The sequence below is a fragment of the Asterias rubens genome, chromosome 3 (genome assembly GCF_902459465.1).
Source record: "Asterias rubens chromosome 3, eAstRub1.3, whole genome shotgun sequence".
In the NCBI taxonomy this organism is placed as follows: Eukaryota; Metazoa; Echinodermata; class Asteroidea; order Forcipulatida; family Asteriidae; genus Asterias; species Asterias rubens.
Genome location: NC_047064.1, coordinates 10,740,994 through 10,760,318, shown reverse-complemented (window position 1 = coordinate 10,760,318; position 19,325 = coordinate 10,740,994). Strand labels below are relative to the sequence as shown.

General features: G+C 37.2%; 1 protein-coding gene across 6 annotated transcripts in view; it reads left to right on the top strand.

Moving 5' to 3' along the window:
- Positions 1-105: 105 nt before the first annotated feature.
- Positions 106-19,325, top strand: part of LOC117288347 (endothelin-converting enzyme 1-like) — a 36,118-nt gene continuing 16,898 nt past the window's right edge. The window contains exons 1-5 of one of the 6 annotated variants that reach the window (XM_033769169.1): positions 106-236; positions 6,226-6,420; positions 13,881-14,020; positions 15,486-15,683; positions 16,937-17,065. In XM_033769169.1, coding sequence (XP_033625060.1) covers positions 6,291-6,420; positions 13,881-14,020; positions 15,486-15,683; positions 16,937-17,065 — 597 coding nt within the window. In that variant the 5' untranslated portion in view covers positions 106-236; positions 6,226-6,290. Of the gene's footprint in view, positions 341-6,225; positions 6,421-13,880; positions 14,021-15,485; positions 15,684-16,936; positions 17,066-19,325 lie in introns of those variants that run through there. The other 5 variants (XM_033769167.1, XM_033769168.1, XM_033769171.1 and 2 more) reach the window with 5 other exon arrangements.

Below are 19,325 nucleotides of genomic sequence, written 5' to 3'. Positions count from 1 at the left end.
ATTCTAGACTGGTTCCAAAATAAGCTATGTGTTACAATAACGTGGTGGGCAGTCAGGATCAAGATATGTGAATGGCATCTGCCAATAGGGGGCAGTATACACCGGTAGAGCATCATCCTCTCTACTCTCTCTACTCTGTAGTAGCAGAAAATAAACACAGCAGTCAAGCACGGGAATGGTGTACATGTAGTCAGCAGAGGTCAATCGTTCACAACAAAAGTGTCGTGTGGTGGATGGTGAGAAAGTTGTCTGCTGGTAAATTTGACTTTATGTTGCAAACTCAAGTCATACACACATTGTAGATATGACTGCATTAATTGAGACATATTAAACGAGAAAGGCAAGTTACTATAATTATAAAAAACACCAGATATTATTAATATTAGAAAATTGAAATACCCCAAACCAACCAAGTCAAAGTTATGTAATATCATACATAGAGTAATGGTAATATTAACCTCAGTCAAAGTAACTCAGTAGAATCTCTCACGGGGTACTCTGTCTAAGAACTATTATTAGGGTTTGTGCCCCTATCGTCATTAGCAGAACTAACCCTCACTCAGTCATATAGTTCTAGGAGTAAGCTACTTTGCGGGGGAGCATTATACTAGTTTCTTAGTTGCGATATACGTAACCCTCCTCCAAGGAGGGTTACATTATTATCGCAACAAATAGTTTCTAGAAGTAATCAATAATCACTACAAATTAATTTGAAATGTTTTAATATGTTAAATTTTAGCAGTTTGAGTTGATACCTAGTTCATAAATCCTCCATATACCACTTTTGGGCCTGATCTGTGCACTCCACCAACAAACGTCCTAACAAGCCTGCCGAGTTATCAAAATAAATGTCCTAGAACTTAAAAAGTGGTGGCCTGATGCAGAAAGTTTTCCAACCCCAAAATAGGGCTTATTTACACCTTGAAAACTGTCGGACAGAAGTAGCGATATAGCAGCGAACACTGACTGGGTAAATTTGAAAAAAATTGGGGTCGAACAGTGTCACGATTTGAACCAAAATGACCTATTCTAGCCCTATGTTTGTGGTCTCCTTATTTCTCTGTTCTGGGTGCCAGTGTCAGTGAAAAGCCATTCAGACTGCCAGACTGTTGTGTAGCCAGGGATCCAACTCAAGTTTTTGACACATCATGGGAAGCAAGCGGCAGCCAGGGGATCACAATAAGGAGATGTGACAAGTAAACAACCACAAGGGAAACTGATTGGGTGAATTTAAAGACAAACGGGGGCCTATTGACAACATTGTAATGTTATCACTGCTAATGTTACTTCTGAAGCTTTCCACCTGTGCGTTCAACTGTTAAATTGGAAAATTTGCTCAACTTGTATAGATTATATTCTGTTTAATTTTCTTCAAAATTTGGGGTTGAACATGATAGAAAATTACGAGAGCGACAATTGAACCAACAGTCTCTGGATTATTCAATTCAATTCAATTCAATTTTTATTGGTCCCACCATGGAGGAATGAATGTTATCATACCGGCGCTCTACCTTCCAAGCTATCTATAGCCCTAGACCCTTGAGGGTGCTGTGCTCATTCTTAAAACACAAATTTGCATTTTGCATTTCCAAACTAGTATGAAAATACAAATAGTTTTATATAGCAATTTTTTTATACAAAAGTACTAGAGCCTATGTCTATTATAGCCCTATTAGCAGAATGTACAGCTGAGATTAAAAGTTACAATAAATGCACTTGTCAAAAATCAAAATGTAGTATTGACAGCACCACCACACATTCACATTTTTGTTCTGAGGAATTGAAGTCCATCATTCATACAATATAAAAACTTCAAAGTAATAGACAGTGTATGTTTCTCTTTTACTGTATTGGAGCTGAACTTTTGTTAGATTCCACTTTGCTAAATATTAAAAGAATACGTTGCCTTGGATCGGTCGAGTTGGTCTATAAAAAGCATTTGATTACTTGATAATGGGGAGATAATACTAAGCTCCCTATCATTAAAAGCAACAGGTGTTGGGTCTACATATTAGGGAAATTGGATCTACTGGCAAAGCTGTGTCACTACTGGTGTGGAAACACCGCTGACCTAATTGGTTACCTAGAAACTGAAAGGAAATGCTGACAAATATTCATGAACATGGCTTAAAGCCATTGGACACTTTCGGTAAACAGTATTGTCCAAGGCCCACACTTCGTGTATCACAACTTATATATAAAATAACAAACCTGTGAAAATTTAGGCTCAATCGGTCATCGGAGTCAGAAGAAATAAACAGGAAAACCCACCCTTGTTTCCGCACGTTTCGCCGTGTCATGACATGTGTTTAAAATAAATCCGTAATTCTCGCTATCGAGAATTGATATTGTTTTAATGTTTTCTCGAAAAGTAAAGCATTTCATTAAATAATATTTTAAGAGAAGTCTTTCACCATTACCTTCTGTAAACCCTGTAAGTTATTTGTAAATCTGTGAACTTTTATTTTTTGTTCTGTTCCGAAAGTGTATAATGGCTTTAAAGGGAGGATATACCTTTGGTAATTACCCCAAATATTCATGGCCATAAAAACTTACTTGGAAGGTAAGAAGCACTGCAGCTGTTGATGCAGTTATTTTGAGAAACAAATCACTTGATGGGGTTTTAGAGAGAGATGGAGAAGGGGATTAAAAAATATTTAAATCTGAGAAGTATTTCTGCATGAAACGTTTCTCAGATTTTGTATTTCATTTTTTTTACGGATTATTCATCCTGCGTGGCGATGCTGCTCCAGATTTTTGGGAAATATTTTAAATAACCGCCTTTTGAATCAAACAATTTCACTTACATTTGATTATCAACAGTTTCAATAGGTAGGTATTCCTACCCCCATGGTTTCAACAACCAGAGTTACACTTTGCCTTTAATAGGGTGGGCATTTCACTTTTATTTGAGAACATTAGTTGTAAAGTTTTCTTTAAAAATGCACAGATTTGCAGTATACTCCATTAAAGTCCACCCAAAAGTTGTATTTTGAATAGGGGGGCCTACCTGTCATGATGTCAAGTTTATTTATTAATGAATTTTCCGCATTATTAATAATAAGGGGAGTAACAATCAGTCATGACAATATACAGTTTTATAGAAGATAGAAACAATTCATTAATAGCTAATCCCCTAAACAAAAAAACCCACTCATGGGTAGGGAGTCTCAAAAGAACAAGATCATGGTGAACTGAATGGTGATCAAATGACGTGTGGTGGCCGAGCCGTCTAGTTCACTGGACCCATGGAGGAAGATTCTTCCTCCATGCTGGACCCAAGCACTGGTGTTCTCAGCAGGAGAGTGTGGGTTTGATACCTGGTCATGACACGTGTGCCCTGAGCAACCAATTAACCGTATTTGCATTGTCAAAAATTTGAAGGTATTTATGCATTCTGCTCTACCGCCCAGGTTCCTAGTCGCATGATAAGGTGACACAAATGCCGAATAAAACCTTACAGACGGTGAGGGGGTAACCCTGTTTCAGCCCCATGAGTAGGCACAGCATGCCCTTGTTGGTTGTTAATTTGGGTCATAGAGCCCAAATCAGTTAAGTGTAGCCCTCGCCTTGAAATGGACCTCTGGCCTTGTGATGTTAGGAGACCTCTCATAAAAATAAACTAAAATAAAATTTCATCTTCTGTGCCCCTCAATATTCCGGTATCATGACTGCTTTTTGGATAATCATGACATTTGTATGCATTGTTCATATGTATGTTTGTTTGTTTGTTTGTTTATTTGTTTGTTTGTTTGAATGATCTTCCCATCAAGGGAACTCAGCAACAAAGGGATATAAACACCAAGCTGGCAACAGCCAATTACCTCTCTCAAAAAACGTTGGTTTAACGTCTATGATTATGCATTACACAAATCAAGAAATTGTAATTCAGTAACTAGACAGTAAGATTTATTCTTGTCATTGTTAAATCAGTGGTTAGCTTGGTAGGATTTGAACCCACAACCTTGTGATTGCAAGTCCAGCAGTCTAACCACTCGACCACAAACACACAGTCGTGTTTGACAATTACGTTAGAGGAAACCAATTTTACTTTCTGTTGTTCCTGTATTGAAGAAATCCTAATTGGTTTTGTACACAGATGACTAGTGAGGATGTCCCTATTGAAAAATGTCCTCAGTGGGTAGACCATACTAACCCATTTAAAAACCTATAGAGAAACTTCCCTTCTACTCAATGCTCAACTAACTGCTTTTTAATGGCTGAGACACCTGCACATGCCCAGACAGTGTGTATCGTGATAACCATACTTATGTACAGTAGGCCTACTTGCCTATTGTGCGTATTGATCAGTTATTGTATAATTATTTACCCTCTGTGTATTTTGAATTATTTGTATTGTCTAGATAGTCTGATGCACATGTCATGCGTAGGTGTAGCTTTCTGTATAAAATCACAGGTGCATCATAATAATTGCCATATTTCATTGCTGGACTTCTGTACTTAACATTCAAAGACAACTTAGTTTTCTGGTTGATCCAGTGTGAAGTTGAACTTGGTAAGTCTCCAACAAGGTTTTTTTTTGATCAGAAAAAAACGAATTGAGAAATGGGTATTGCAGCTGTTACAAATATTGTGCCATGTTGGTATGAAATGTACATGTGCTATACGCTTTGTGAGAAGTGTGATTTTACTCTGTTATTTTTCACACATTTGAGCACCACATGTAATTTGAACCGTTTTAAAAGAGTGAACTTGATGGTGCTTTGAAAAGTTAAACATAATTCGGCTTATTAATTTAATACTTTAACACTATTATAAAATCTCTTTTGTGAGTATAAAATACTAGTCTGAAAAGAACTAGTAGTTTATTTTACATTTCAAACAGTACACCATTGCTCTGTTTGACTCTGTCAGTTTTATATTACATTATAATCACAAATTTATCAGGTAAACGATATCTGGCAAGCTGTTGTTTTGAAGCATGAGCATATGTTGCATCCCAATAGTAGAATTGTCCCGCAACTGAAGTAGTGATCAGTCTCGACTTGAGTGTTGGGACAGCTCAACTATGTTTAGGATCTTGGGGTTATCATAACATGTATCAAATCCTGCCGTCGATTTCACAAAGAGTTAGGACTCGTCTTATCTCGAGTTAGGACGAGTTACTCGTCCTAACTTAGGATTAATCTTAAAGTCTGCATGCTACAGTGCAGGGTTGGGACTCGTCCTAAGTCCTAAGATTAGTCTCAAGTTAAGAAGAGTTTTGTGAAATCGACGGCTAGTAATGAAACCGAGGATGCCTCATAATAGTGAACTTAATCACTATATGCTCGCAATCCTGAAGAAATCTTTAAACAAGTGTGCTTGCTACGGGTGTGAACCAGAATCAAGTTAACCCCTACTTTTCCCGAGTAAAGTATTCTGGTTTGTTTTAAGACCCGAAGGACAAATTTATGGTAAAGCATCTTGCTCAAGGAAGCAAATATAGGCTTGAACCCTTGACACTGCTTATTAATTAGAAACACCGCAGCTTGCATGAGTCCGGTGCTCTTTAACCGCTCGGCCACATCACACCACAATTGCCTGATTTAAGTAATCGGTCTCCTAAAGTAATTTTTTAAGGTAATAAATAAACAAAGTTTTTTAGAAATTGATAAGAATTGTTTAGCCAATAATTTGGACATTGTAGACAGTTTGGCTTCAGGCAACCTCAAGCATTTAAATGTTTCTATGAGTGGATCACCCACAAATCATGGAATTTGATAACAAATCATGCATGCCGTATGTTCTTTTATTTAACCCATAGTTTTACTTGCAACAATGTACTAAATGCACTGGGCTCTATCAGTAATTACTCAAAATAATTGTTGGCATAAAACCTTACTTGGTTACGAGAAATGGAGAGCTGTTAATTGTATAAAACATTGTGAGAAACAGCTCCCTCTGAAGTAACGTAGTTTTTGAGAACGAAGTAATTTCTCCCTAAAATATTTGAATCTCGAATTCAAGGCATCTGAAAGCACACAGCTTGTGTGACAAGGGTGTTTCTTCCATTATTCTCTTGCAACTTCGATGACAATTGAGTTCAAATTTTCACAGTATTTGTTATTTTATGGATATGTTGAGATACACAAAGTGAGGAGACATGGTCTTTGACAATTACCATAGGTGTCCAGTGCCTTTACAGATGGCCAACTATACTCTAACTTTGGCATAGTGGTTGAATGCGATTAATGACAAATTCTTGTTCTTTGAAATCTGCAGTGACCTTTGTGCCTTATGGGGAGGAAGTTGAATTCATTCTGATGCTTTGTTAAGCCTTAGGAGCCATGGCAACAGACAGGAATGAGGCATTATGGGACAGCTCGGCAGCTATCAAACAATGGGATAGACTTGATGTAGAATCGTCAAACGCATTGTTGAGTCACGATGAGGAAGATGACTATGGTGAATGGATGCGTAAGTTACTTGTCATAAGCTGCGTTCCCATTTTTTCCCGCTGCCATGCTGAAATTTATCACGACTGCATCTGTGTACCCTACCTTGCATTTCTACATAAACTTTTTCGGCAACGTTTGCATAGTTTTACAGAGTGGCTGCGGTAGGTTTACAGTGCGGAGCTTTTCTTATTGTACTTTTATTATTAGTAAAGGAACACGTTGCCTTGGTTCGGTCGAGTTGGTCTCTGAAAAGCGTTTGTATTCATTTGTTGAAGAATGCATATGATTAGAAAGATATTTTAAAAGTAGAATATATATGATCCACACAACAAGTATCACTCGAAATTGCGTGGTTTTCCTTTTACCTCGTCGACAAACACGGTCGACCATTTATGGGAGTTAAATTTTTGACTCCCATAAATGGCCGACCGTGTTAGTTCGCAAAGTAAAAGGAAAACCATGCAACTTCGAGGCAAATGTGTGTGGATCATTGTATTCTACTTTTTATACATCTTCTAAGACCAACTCGACCGATCCAAGGCAACGTGTTCCTTTAAGTTACTGTGGCTGTGTGGCCGTCTTCCACGGCCTATTTCGGCCTGTTGGTTTTTACATCATGGTCGCTGTCAGTTGACAGGGAGGGCAGTTTAACTTGTGTCCCTGTTGGATTAAATTCGTTCATTCTACAGAAAAGTCGTGGGTACTTTAACCAAACAAAGTCCAATGGGAACAAGGCCCTAAGGTCAACCCTTAAAGATGCTATGTCAGATTTTTGGCCCCTAACATTATAAAATAGATTTTTTTGAGTGAATGGTATTTCAAAGAGTTCTCAAACGAAAAAAAATGTAACTTTTACTTTTAATGGTCAGGAACCATGACAAAAATTTAAAACGTTTCTTTTAAAACACATAAGAATTGGTCACGTGATCTCGACAAAAACTAATTTTGAGTACTATATTTAACTTCTACTAATAATTGGCGGACTTTTTCGAGCAATGGCTCAAATTAAAGCTTGTATCTTTCTCGACCCACATCAAAATTGTTGGGTCAAATCGGCTAAAAATCTGACATAGCATCTTTAAGAGGACTGTACACCTCTGGTTATAACTTTAAAAAAAAAATCAGCACCATAAAAACTGACTTGGGTAGAAGCACTGCAGCTTTTGATAATGTATAACATATTGAGAAACTATTCTCCTCAAATAAATATAGTTTTAGAGAGAGGAATTCAAAAACACTTTCTTGAGAAACGTTTCTCAGATTGTGTATTCTGTTTGTTTGTTTTGTTTTGTTTGTTTTTTATTTCCAAATATCACAATAAATCATCTTAAAACATACAAGAAAAACGAACAAAGGGTGATGATAAGAGGAGGGCACCAGACTATTCCTCCTGAGTGGACCTTCATATTTTTATTTCTACCTCCTACTATGCCTAAAGGGTTGGATGATGCTATATTGCTCTTACATGTAGGTGACTCTTTCCAACCAGTTGTTGTTTTACAGATACTGTGCACAGAACTGATATCTGATTTGTATTCACCGCTGTGTACTGAGTAACAACCACCATATTGCAGACCGTGGCTTTTGATCATGGTTAATATTTCATTCAAAAGCCCCTTTCACACAAGAGCAATTTAGCAAGGGTCTCTTGCTAAATTGTAGCAAGATTGTAACATTTTACAAAATGTACCTCAGTGGAAAGGACAATAATTTTTGGAGTGTCCAGGGTCCCTGGTAAAAACTTGACCAACATTGCTACATTGTGTCGGAGGTCCGGACCTGTTTGGGGGACGCATCAACGCCTGCGCAGTTCAATTACGTCAAGATTCCGCTGGTACTAACAATATTTTTCAGGTATACCAATGGCGCGTTTGGTTACCAGTGGTGTGTGCTCTCTCGTGTCGCACAAGGGTTGTTAGTTTTTTTAATTCCTTGTGGGAAAGCTTGCAAATTCAGTCTCGCACGGTGATAACAATTAAACAATCCATGCTCGTAAACTTTGTAGCAAGGGACCCTGGCTACATTTTTGCCATGGGAAAAGGGCTAAAAGCACAACTTGGTTAATTTGGTCAGAACATAGGTTGTATATACCTTTATAAAAAGTTGTTTGAATGTTGTCTTAAAACAGAAGTAGTGTTTCTAAACATAATTAAAATCATTTTGAGTTGAAATGTCTCATTAGAGCGCCACCTATCGGCAGGAGTAGGAAGGCATGCACAATTATATGGGCGCAATCATCATCACAGCAATGTTAGTTAAACTGTGACGAGAGGGAATAGTCTGCACAATTTGTTCACTTGGTATAGGATTCTACATATATTTAAGATTGTCTCTTCAAAAAATTGTGCAATTTGGCGACAATTCCATACGGGTACATATATCGATGAAGTTCATGATACACGTTTTTTGCGATCCCCAGGCTTTACCAATGGCTAAGTAGGATTTGAAACTTTGCATGGTGGAAGTAAGATATAGAAAAGTTTGCGGTAACACCATGTAATGTTGGATTAACTCAACGGTTCTTTTCAGAACCACCCCAACTCATTTAGAGATTGTTATTACATGGTGTTACCGCAAACTTTTCTATATTTTACCAATGGCCTTGAAAGAGCTCGTAAACAACTCGTTTTTGAATCGTCCTTTGTGGCCAAATGATTACATGTTTGCAAGTTGTTCACTTGGTTGATTAATATTAAGGCATTACTAACTCAAGTTCCTTGATCGGTTTCAATAAATATTAAAATTTTGTGCAGGTACACCCTACCTCCGAAGTTTGTAATCACACGCTGGTCTCACAGGAATCGCCGAGCGCAATCTCTAGTATGTGATTTAATGCACACGCACACTTTTGCTCAACAGTCAAATTACACAAAAGTGATGGCGCCCTCTGTTGCCCAGTCACGTTAAGGAATGAGACAATCAACTCAATATGTAATACTTACATGTATGGCAGTGGACACTATTGGTAATTGTCAAAGACTAGCCTTCACAGTTGGTGTATCTCAACATAAGCGTAAAATAACAAACCTGTGAAAATTTGAGCTCAATCTGTCATCGAACTTGCCAGATAATAATGAAAGAAAAAACACCCCTGTCACATGAAGTTGTGTGCGTTTAGATGGTTGATTTCGAGACCTCAAATTCTAAACCCGAGGTCTCGAAATCAAACTCGTGGAAAATTACTTCTTTCCCGGAAACTATGGCACTCCAGAGGGTGCCGTTTCTCACTATGTTTTATACAATCAACCTCTCCCCATTACTCGTCACCAAGAAAGGTTTAATGCTAATAATTATTTTGAGTAATTACCAATAGTGTCCACTGCCTTTAAACTAGTCAACATCAGTCCATGATTATAAAAGAAAAGAGCCTGTCAGAAAAGATTGCTTGTTTTTCTAGGAGTCAACGGTTTCGAATCCCACCTAAGTACTTGTTATTTGGAGGACTTGCTAATGCGCTTCACACAACTGTTGGGGTAAAATAACAGAATTATCAAATATCCTTGAAACAATTGTATTTCAGTTACAAATTACTGCTATGGTTTGTCAAATGATTGTGTGTCAGAGCAGAGCATCAGAGCACGGAGAAGTGTCATTTGCATATCATTCAGCAAACCTAATTTGCTGATTTGCTCGAAATTTAAACCATAGAGCTGGGAACTCTAGCTCCTCTATGGTTAAACCAGCTGGCCAAGCAGCATTTGTTTGTGAACCTCAATCCTCAACAGCAGGGTTTTAAAGGTCTGTACGTTTGGAAATTACTCTGAAAATTAATGTCAAAAAAACTGACAGGGTTAGAATTTGTACAGCAGCTTTGGATAGCATGCATTTTGCGAATGATTGCACTTCTAAGTACTGCAGCCAAGGCCTGGAATTACATACACTGCAGACCACGGAGGCCATGGCCTACCTTGCCCCTGGTTTTGGCCTTGGTGCCCTCGCCTTCAAAAGTTCCCATTGACTTTTAAGATTTTCAAATGGAAGTGCCACTAGCAAAATGAAAAATTGCCTTTGACCCTTCAACAAGATTTAGTTCCAGGCCTGCAGTCATAGAGAGTGGGTTCAAATAACTAAAGTAGACAATCCCTTTAAAAGACAGTGGACACTATTGGTAATTGTCAAAGACCCGTCTTCTCACTTGGTGTATCTTAACATATGCACAAAATAACAAACTTTGAGCAAAATTTGAGCTCAATTGGTCGAAGTTGCAAGTTATTTATAAAAGTAGAACACCCTTGTCGCACCATGGTCACACGAAGTTGTGTGCTTTCAGATGCTTGATTTTGAGACCTCAAATTCTAAATCTGAGGTCTCAAAATCAAACTCGTGGAAAATTACTAGGACTAAAAATTACTTCTTTCTCAAAAACTTCGTCACTTCAGAGGTTGTTTCCACAATGTTTCATACTAACAACCTCTCCCCATTGCTCGTAATCAAGAAAGGTTTTATGCTAATAATTATTGTGAGAAATTACCAATAGTGTCCACAGAAATTGAAAATTGAGTATACAAATTTGCCTTGAATTGAAGTACATACTTCATTGTTTGTAAAGCATAGAGGTTTTAAAGAGAGTCATGGCATTTCCATATGTTAGTTTTCAACAATCATTCATCCAGATGGCGTAAACATGAAATTAAGTGGTTCTGGGTTTTTTCTCCATTTGTTGTATATTGCTTGTTACTAATATTCAGCTGTTTGTGTTTGCTTATTATGTAAAACACGTGGAAATTTGGTCGGTTATCCTGTTTTTAACTAGGCAAAAAATCTATGCGAAGCAAATTTCTGTGCTTAGCAGCTCTATGAAATTGGGCCCAGAACAAAGATACATGTAATTGAAAGTAGGGAGACAACCAAGTGAAAAAAAGTTGGTAAATTGAAATGAGAAGTCCTGTTTGCACCCAAGTTTATTTTAAACGTGCTATCTGAGAAAACCAGCTGTGAAATGTAAGTTCCATATGTAACGGTGAAATACAAGGAGCAACATGTTGACATGTTGAATGATCACAAGCTGCTTCACTGACTTCACAAATTGAAAAGAAGATGTCATTAGATGAAACATGGATGAAACAACACCTCACTTGACGTTCATCTCCCATCCAGTTATGTTCATATTTCATCAGGCCAGTCAGGTTTTTAATTAGCATTGTTTAGATTTACAGTAGGAGCCATGGATTATCTCTCCATGGATTAATACGGAAGGATAAATGGATTAATTACATTGGTTGACTCATAAGCCCTTCTCACATGACAACATCCATTGTCCCCTGCTACGAATTTAGAATAAGTGCTAAAAAGTAATTTTGTTGTCATCATGCATGACTGATTTAGTAGCTTAAGCTTCCACTTTGGCCAAAGTAAAAAACTAACAACCATGGGCTTAAAAATTGCCACAGAGAAAGCAGCACCAGTGTGAATGGACACATCCTCCACAAATGATGCCAAAAAGTTGCCACACGTGTGCAGTGTGGGAGACTTCCTAATCCTACAAGACTTTGTTCAACAATTCAACAAACAAAGATTCTCTTTCACTGCTCTATGCTTTCACACATTGATTTCGTGCATGTCCTTGATCAAAGCATAAAAGTTTCCACTGCAGAAGATTTTAAGTCAGGACATCCATTAAAATGTAGCAGAGTTTGACAAGGTTTTACAAGGGGCCCAGTGTACAGCACAAACATTGTTGTCCTATCCATGATCACAGTAGGTACATCTTGTAAAATTTTACAACCATGCTACACAAGCACAACTTGGCAAAAGCATGGCAAAAGGAACCTTTGATACAATACAATGCTTTTGTTTACCGTTGGGGATCAAATGTGTCCCTGAGATAAGTAAACTTTCCTGACCATGAGTTTTAAGAGCGTCCCTGATATAAAGAGCATGGCATGAAGCAAGCTTCCTCCTCCCCAACTGGTCACACCAGTATCATGTTATACCTTGTAACCTCTTCCCCAGGGTATCCCCAATTACTGGCCCAGTTGATTAAACCTTATAAACACATGATAGATGGGCTCAGATTTCAGTTTAGCAGTGTGTTTTGGTTTGGCATGGGAGTCCTTGACTGAAGTATTTGTGCAGAGGATTTTCCACTTGGCTGAAACAATAAAGTTGTTTCCTTTTAAGTATGCTGGAAGCCAGAGGGTTGTTTATTGGCTGATCTGTGAAGCTACCACACAGGGTGGTGGAACTGGATTCTCTCTTGTGGGATAAGGTTTCAGTGCATTTGTGCATGTGTTCATTTCCTCATAAACAATTTTTGTGGTGGTGCTGGATGGTTGTGCTGTTTGGTGTCTTCTTCTTTTGTCTTATCTGGAAGAACCATTCTGCAAGAAAAGAAGTGTGATTTTGAAGTGAAGTTTTCTTTGGGTACAGATCTCCTTTTTGGTAAGAAGATTAAAAAATTTGTCAATGTATTCAAGAATATACTTCTTTCAGCATGCTGAGGTAACATTACTCCTACATACACGTAGACTATGAGGTTCATTCCGCTATTGTGGAGATGATAGCAGAAAGAACCTCATAGTTCTAGGGGGAGTAAGGTAACATGTTGTGCGTTTCTTTTGTCTTGTTGATGAGTACAATCTCAGGATTTGCTCAATCTCTGGAGATATTGAAGTGCAATATCTGGATCTGGATTTTTCACATGTGTTTTTATTTTCCCCCAAACTTGAAACCGTGCCCTGTATTGAGTGTCCATCGATTCCAATTTTGTTGGCGACTTGTCTTTGCAACATAATACAAATAAAAAATATACCAGACCCTATAATTGCTCATTATTATTTTTGCAAATAATAGTTTTATGACTTGACATTTCGACCTAAGCAGAGTCTTTCTCAAAAGCTAGAGAAAGACTCTGCTCAAGGGTCGAAACCTCATGCCGATAATTTTTTTTCGCATTTTTACCGTAAGCAGTGTGCAACAGCTTGCTATTTTCTCTCTATTAGTGTAGACCATGTGAACTTAGTTTACAATAAGTGTGACCTTGTACATTCTTTGGCTGTTCTGGCAGGCAAGATATTGCTCTGGTCATATGGGAAAGTTGACATTTTGTGTCATAATTTCCACATCAATTCAAGAGTTATGAAAGTAAAAGCTGGACAAGTTTTGAGATGTGCCCCCTTTCATCACATCAAAAGTTGATAAGAATTGGACAGTGCAATTTCCATAAAATATAAGATGTTATGATTTCTTCTATAAGGCTATATACAAATCATGCCTGTAGGAAGTCCAGGCTTGGTGGCTCTCTTGTAAACATTGTCTATTTTAACAATTCATAAATAATGTTTTTCATATTGCGCTCCGTTTTTTTTTAAGACACTGCTCTAGAATTGCAAGGGTCGTGGGTTCGAAATCCCACTCAAGTAACATGCCTGTGATAATTTTTTTCACAGGACTCTGGAAAGTACTGAGTATACAGTGCTAACACACATCGGTGTATGGGTAAAAACCAAATTTAATATCCCTTTGTTTTTGGCGAATCAGGCCCAGTGGTGCATTGGCAGAATCTGTCAAGGCAACGAAGTGATCGCTGTATGGGGGTGCTGACTCTTTCCTGTTTGTTGCTGCTGGTTTTGGTTGTAGCCACTGTTGGCTACGTTTGTAATAGAGAAAGACCACATACAGTAAGTGGATACTAACTTTACAATCTGATGGAGGCCTACTTTTAACTTTTATTTTTAACTTTTAACAATTTATTTTGAATCAAATTGGTACTGCTTTCCGTATATACAAATTCTGTATTTAGTGAAAAAAAACCCACATACCATCAGGGTCTGTAGGGCGTATACATGAATGGTTGATTTTGGGAAACTATTTGAATGTTTTAGTCCTTCATGTAGATACATGTTATATACATTGTACAAAGAAACTAACCCATAAACATTTTACATAAAAATTGTCACGTTTTTGATACTTTCTCTGGTTATCTAGAGTGAATATGTCCACGCAGGAATAACATTAATAATCCCTATTAAGAATACACATAAAAAGTGATATCTTTGTCAATAACCGTAGTACTTTGAAGTGAAATGTTTCTCAAAATGCTTTTTACTATCCAAAGCTGCTGTACTCCTTACCAAGGCAGTTTTTATTGACATTAATTTTCAGAGTTATTTGACTAAATGTATGCAGACCCTTTTAAATCAGAATTGTTAAGAGAAAGACACCATATAGTCTCTCTTTAAATGGAAGGTACACTATTGGTGATTGTCAAAGACCAGTGTTCTCACTTGGTGTATCTCAATATATGCATAAAATAACAAACCTGTGAAAATTTGAGCTCTATTGCATGGTCACCAGAGCTTGGGAGAAAATGATGAAAGAAAAAACACCCTTGTTGGACGAATTTGTGTGCTCCAGATAGGAATAAACGACTGCTAGCTAGAACTTAGAAGTCTTTTATTATTTTAGTAGGAAATTACCTCTATTTCAAAACCTATGCTACTTCAGAGGGAGCCGTTTCTCACAATGTTTTATACTATCAACAGCTCTCCAATGCTCGTTACCAAGTCAGTTTTTAAGTTAATATTTGTTTGGAGTAATTACCAAACGTGTACCTTCCCCTAAATCGAAGTGAAAAGGAAGCAAAATATGTTAAACAAAAAGATTAAAAATGCATATTTCTAAATTGAACTTAAAATGTGCTCATTGACAAGTTTAAAAGATTGTACATACTGTATATAGATAAGCTGTTTGCCATAAAATCAGATTGAAAGGTTAATAGAGGCCAAGACCTAATAGTATTGCATAGTACGCCTTTGAAACAAACTTGAAAAGGCGCCTGAGTCTACCATGGAAGGATCTTTCACAAAACAAAATAATTGAGTTGGGCTGTTTTTTCAAGGAAGGGCTATTATGGAGTAAAGGCTCAATCACACAGGCCGAGAATATAAAAAAAGCACAATAAAAATGCATGGTTTTGATTGGTTGAATAAGCGTGGGCGCATTCTGCGCTGAGCATTTCAACCAATCTAGGGCGCCACTTTTATCGTTCTCGTTTTCATTCTCATTATCGGGGCCTGTGTGACTGGGCGTAAACCCTTCATGAAGGGTGCCTGCTAAAACAAAACCTTATCTCTTTAATTGTAGACAACATGTTTAGAACCAAGGTGCATTGAGTCAACAGCCAACATCCTACGTGTTATGGACCTGGATGCAGATCCCTGCCAGGATTTCTATCAATATGCCTGCGGTAAATTCAAAGATGTTACAGAGATTCCTGAAGGACGCTCCAAATGGGGATCCTTTTCTAAGGTGGGGCTACGCAACAAACATCTCATGAGAAAGGTAACAACATACACATTGCTATTTTTGTTCTGTAGACATTTTGGTGCCTTTTGTTAAAGGCACTGGACACGATGTCGACTTCTCACTTGATGTATCTCAACATATGCACAAAATAAAAAACCTGTGAAAATTTGGAACTCAACTGGGTCGTCGAAGTTGGAAGATAATAATTGAAGAAAAAACACCGTTGTCACACCAAGTTGTGTGCTTTCAGATCTCGAAATCAAGTTTGTGAAAAATTACTTCTTCTCAAAAACTACTTTATTTCAGAGGGAACCAATTCTCACAATGGTTTATACTATCAACAGCTCTCCATTGCTTGTTACCAAGTAGGTTTTTATGCTTACAATTATTTTGAGTAATTACCAATAGTGTGCACTGCCTTAAAAGGCATTGACACTATTGGTAGTTTCAAAATATTCTCACATGGTATATCCAAACTTATGCATAAAATGAAAAGATCTTTTAAAATGTTGACTTACATGTAATTGTTCATCAAAATTGCAAGAGAATAATGAAAGAAAAAACACAAGTGTGTGTGCTTTCAGATGCCTAATAAATGGTTTTCAGAAAATAACCCTTTTCTCAAAAACTATATTACATCAGGGGGCAGTTTTTCACAATGTTTTAAACCATCAACAGCTCTCCGTCGTTACCAAGTGAGATTTTATGCTAACAATTATTTTGAGTAGTTACCAATAGTGTCCATTGCCTTTAAATGGAACCAGTCTGCAGTCATGTACACACAGTCAGTGTAGATAGAGGGCCAGTTATCTGTTAAATATATGAAAAGTTATTGACTTATGTGAGAGTCTTAAAAGCACTATTGGTAATTACTCAAAATAGTTGTTAGCATAACAACTTACTTGGTAACAAGCAATAGAGAGCTGTTGATAGTATAAAACATTGTAAGAAACGGCTCCATCTGAAGTAACGTAGTTTTTGAGAAACCTCAGTACGATTTTGAGGTCCCAAAATCAAGCATCAGAAAGTTCGTGGGACAAGGATGTTTTTTCTTTTTGCACACGCAAAGTTAAGTGTGTAATTTTTGCACTGACCATATTATGCAGAGCGTGAGGCATTGAAACTCACAATGGGTAAAATGCAATATAAAAACTGGGAGTATTTTTTTTTTCACACTCTGGTGCGAGCATCTGATTGGTGGATTATTGCGTACTGGAAGATAAGGTGTTATATAATGTATGTGTTGTATTTTCATTTGTAAATGTGTTGGTTTCCTTTTTCGTTGGTAGCTTCTAGAAAGAGACGGGTTTGAATATAAAGGTGTGCATAGTGAAGCATTTGAGAAGGCTAAGAAGTACTTTCAAACCTGTATGAATGAGACTCTTACAGAGGAATCTGGAGCTGCACCTCTATTAAGGGTAAGACTTGTCCATTAATACTCCAACAGTGGTTTGAAAGTGTTTGGGTACTTTTTGTACGACAAAACACAAACATCCACTGATTTACATTAAACTTGTATATGGTTTGAAGATAATAACGGTAGAAAGCTTCTCTTAAAATATTTGTTGCTGAGGCGCTGTAGTTTTACATTTGAGACATCGGTAAAACAATTTCACAAAAATAATGAGACTCTCCTGAAAACAATGCTCTGGGAATTCACTTGTTCTTAAAAACTTAACGACTAATGAAGCTAAAGCTTCTACAGGTAAATTATATTACAAACATCTTCATTCACAGTGAGTGGGGATTCACGTTATTGGCAACAAAACAGACGGAATATGCGTAATACGCCCTTTGAAACGGAAAATGGGATTTCAGTTTTAGCAAAAAAAACATGTGATCATGCCGAAACATCGCCCTCTTATGGATACACTTCCGTCATTAGCCTACGATGTGGCTGATGCTGAGAAACAACCGCAGTTTTAGACTTGGAATCAAGCCTATCACGTCATGTGCATTGATACTGCAGCCACAGTGCAACGGCTGTTACATGTTTCTGTTGCACCGATCAGCAGTATACAAATTAAAAATATAAAAAAATGAAAATAAAAAAGTGAACATTTAGGAAGTCAGCAGTGCAACTTATCCAAAATTTATGTTTATAAGTGTCTCCCTGGGTATTTAATAACCTTTTATCTAATTAAAAAAACATGAACATAATTTGTTGTGCCTGAAACGGAATTCATGTTTTTGTCAAATGGAATTTGCACTTATCTGAAACGGAAAATCATTGGCCCTAATTTTGTCTGCAGATGGGACAGTGATTCTGTGAATTTAAGGCTCATTTGAAACCAACCTTGGAAGTTAAGTGGAAAACCAGCCCCCATGGCCATGTGGGTCAAGACATATTGTAGAGTTAGCTTTGAGTTTGTATAGGGGTCCATGCCCTTTTAAATTTGAAGGCCAAACTGCTAGTAAAAATAGTAAGGTGCAATACAGGGTTAAAGGCTTATGAGAAATTGGGTTAAAGGGAAATTACACGTTTTGGTAATTACTCAAAACAAATATTTACTTAAAAACTGACTCGGTAACTAGTATTGGAGAGCTGTTGATTTTATAAAACATTGTGGGAAATGACTCCCTCTGAAGTAACATAGTTTTTGAGAAAGAGGTAATTTCTCACTAAAATAATAAAATACTTCTAGCTAGAAGTCTTTTATTCCTATCTGAAAGCACACAAATTCGTCCAGCAAGGGTGTTTTTTCTTTCATCATTTTCTACCAATTTCGATGATCAATTGAGCTCAAATTTTCACAGGCTTGTTATTTTATGCATACATGTATGTTGAGATACACCAAGTGAGAAGACTGGTCTTTGACAAATTACCAATAGTGTACCTTATCTTTAACCTTGATTATCTAATGTCAGATGGTAGCAAAATGCACATCATAGGAAGCATGCTGTGTTAAATTGGTTGCAATTGTTTCATTTTGAGAACAGCATGTACCTACAACATGTGCATCATAATAATAACACATCTGAAAAGTCTAAACCAGATTTGCCTGCATGTTTTACCCTTGCTCTTTGGTGTTACTACCACTGAACATTTTTGCTCGTCCTGTGCCCAATTTCATAAAGTTGTTTCACAGAAAATACTGCCTAGCAAGTTTCTCTGCTAATAAACAATGGGTGAGGCACCAGTCACAACGATGTTAGCTTCATGGGCTTTTGGCTGGCAGTGGTAACCAGTTTCTGCTAAGCAATATTTTTCTGTGCATATAGCATATGTTTTTGCGCTTACAGACTTAATAAAATATGGCTCATGTGTATGTGGGCCTGACAGCAATGTAAAAAAAACTGCCACACTTCCTTGCATGACTTGCACATTAAAATTGCCCCAGTACAACAGTAGACATGTATTTTCAGCAAATAGAGTTAGCAACTACCATCAATTGCAATTTTGTAAAGATGAACAGATAGTTCTTTGACAACATGAATATAAATGAAACTTGTATTGTAAACTTAAAAAAATGTAATTTCCCAACATTAATGCAATCAAATTAAAATAATATTTAAAGAGTTTCAAACATGATGATACAAAAGACAAAACACTTGATAAAATCAAAGGGCAAACATGCACAGCCTGTCAGTCAACACGTTCACAAAACCTGATAACTTTGTTAATGGGTCAGATGCTGTTATTGAAGTCCATACTTGATACTTGATTGAAAAGTATCT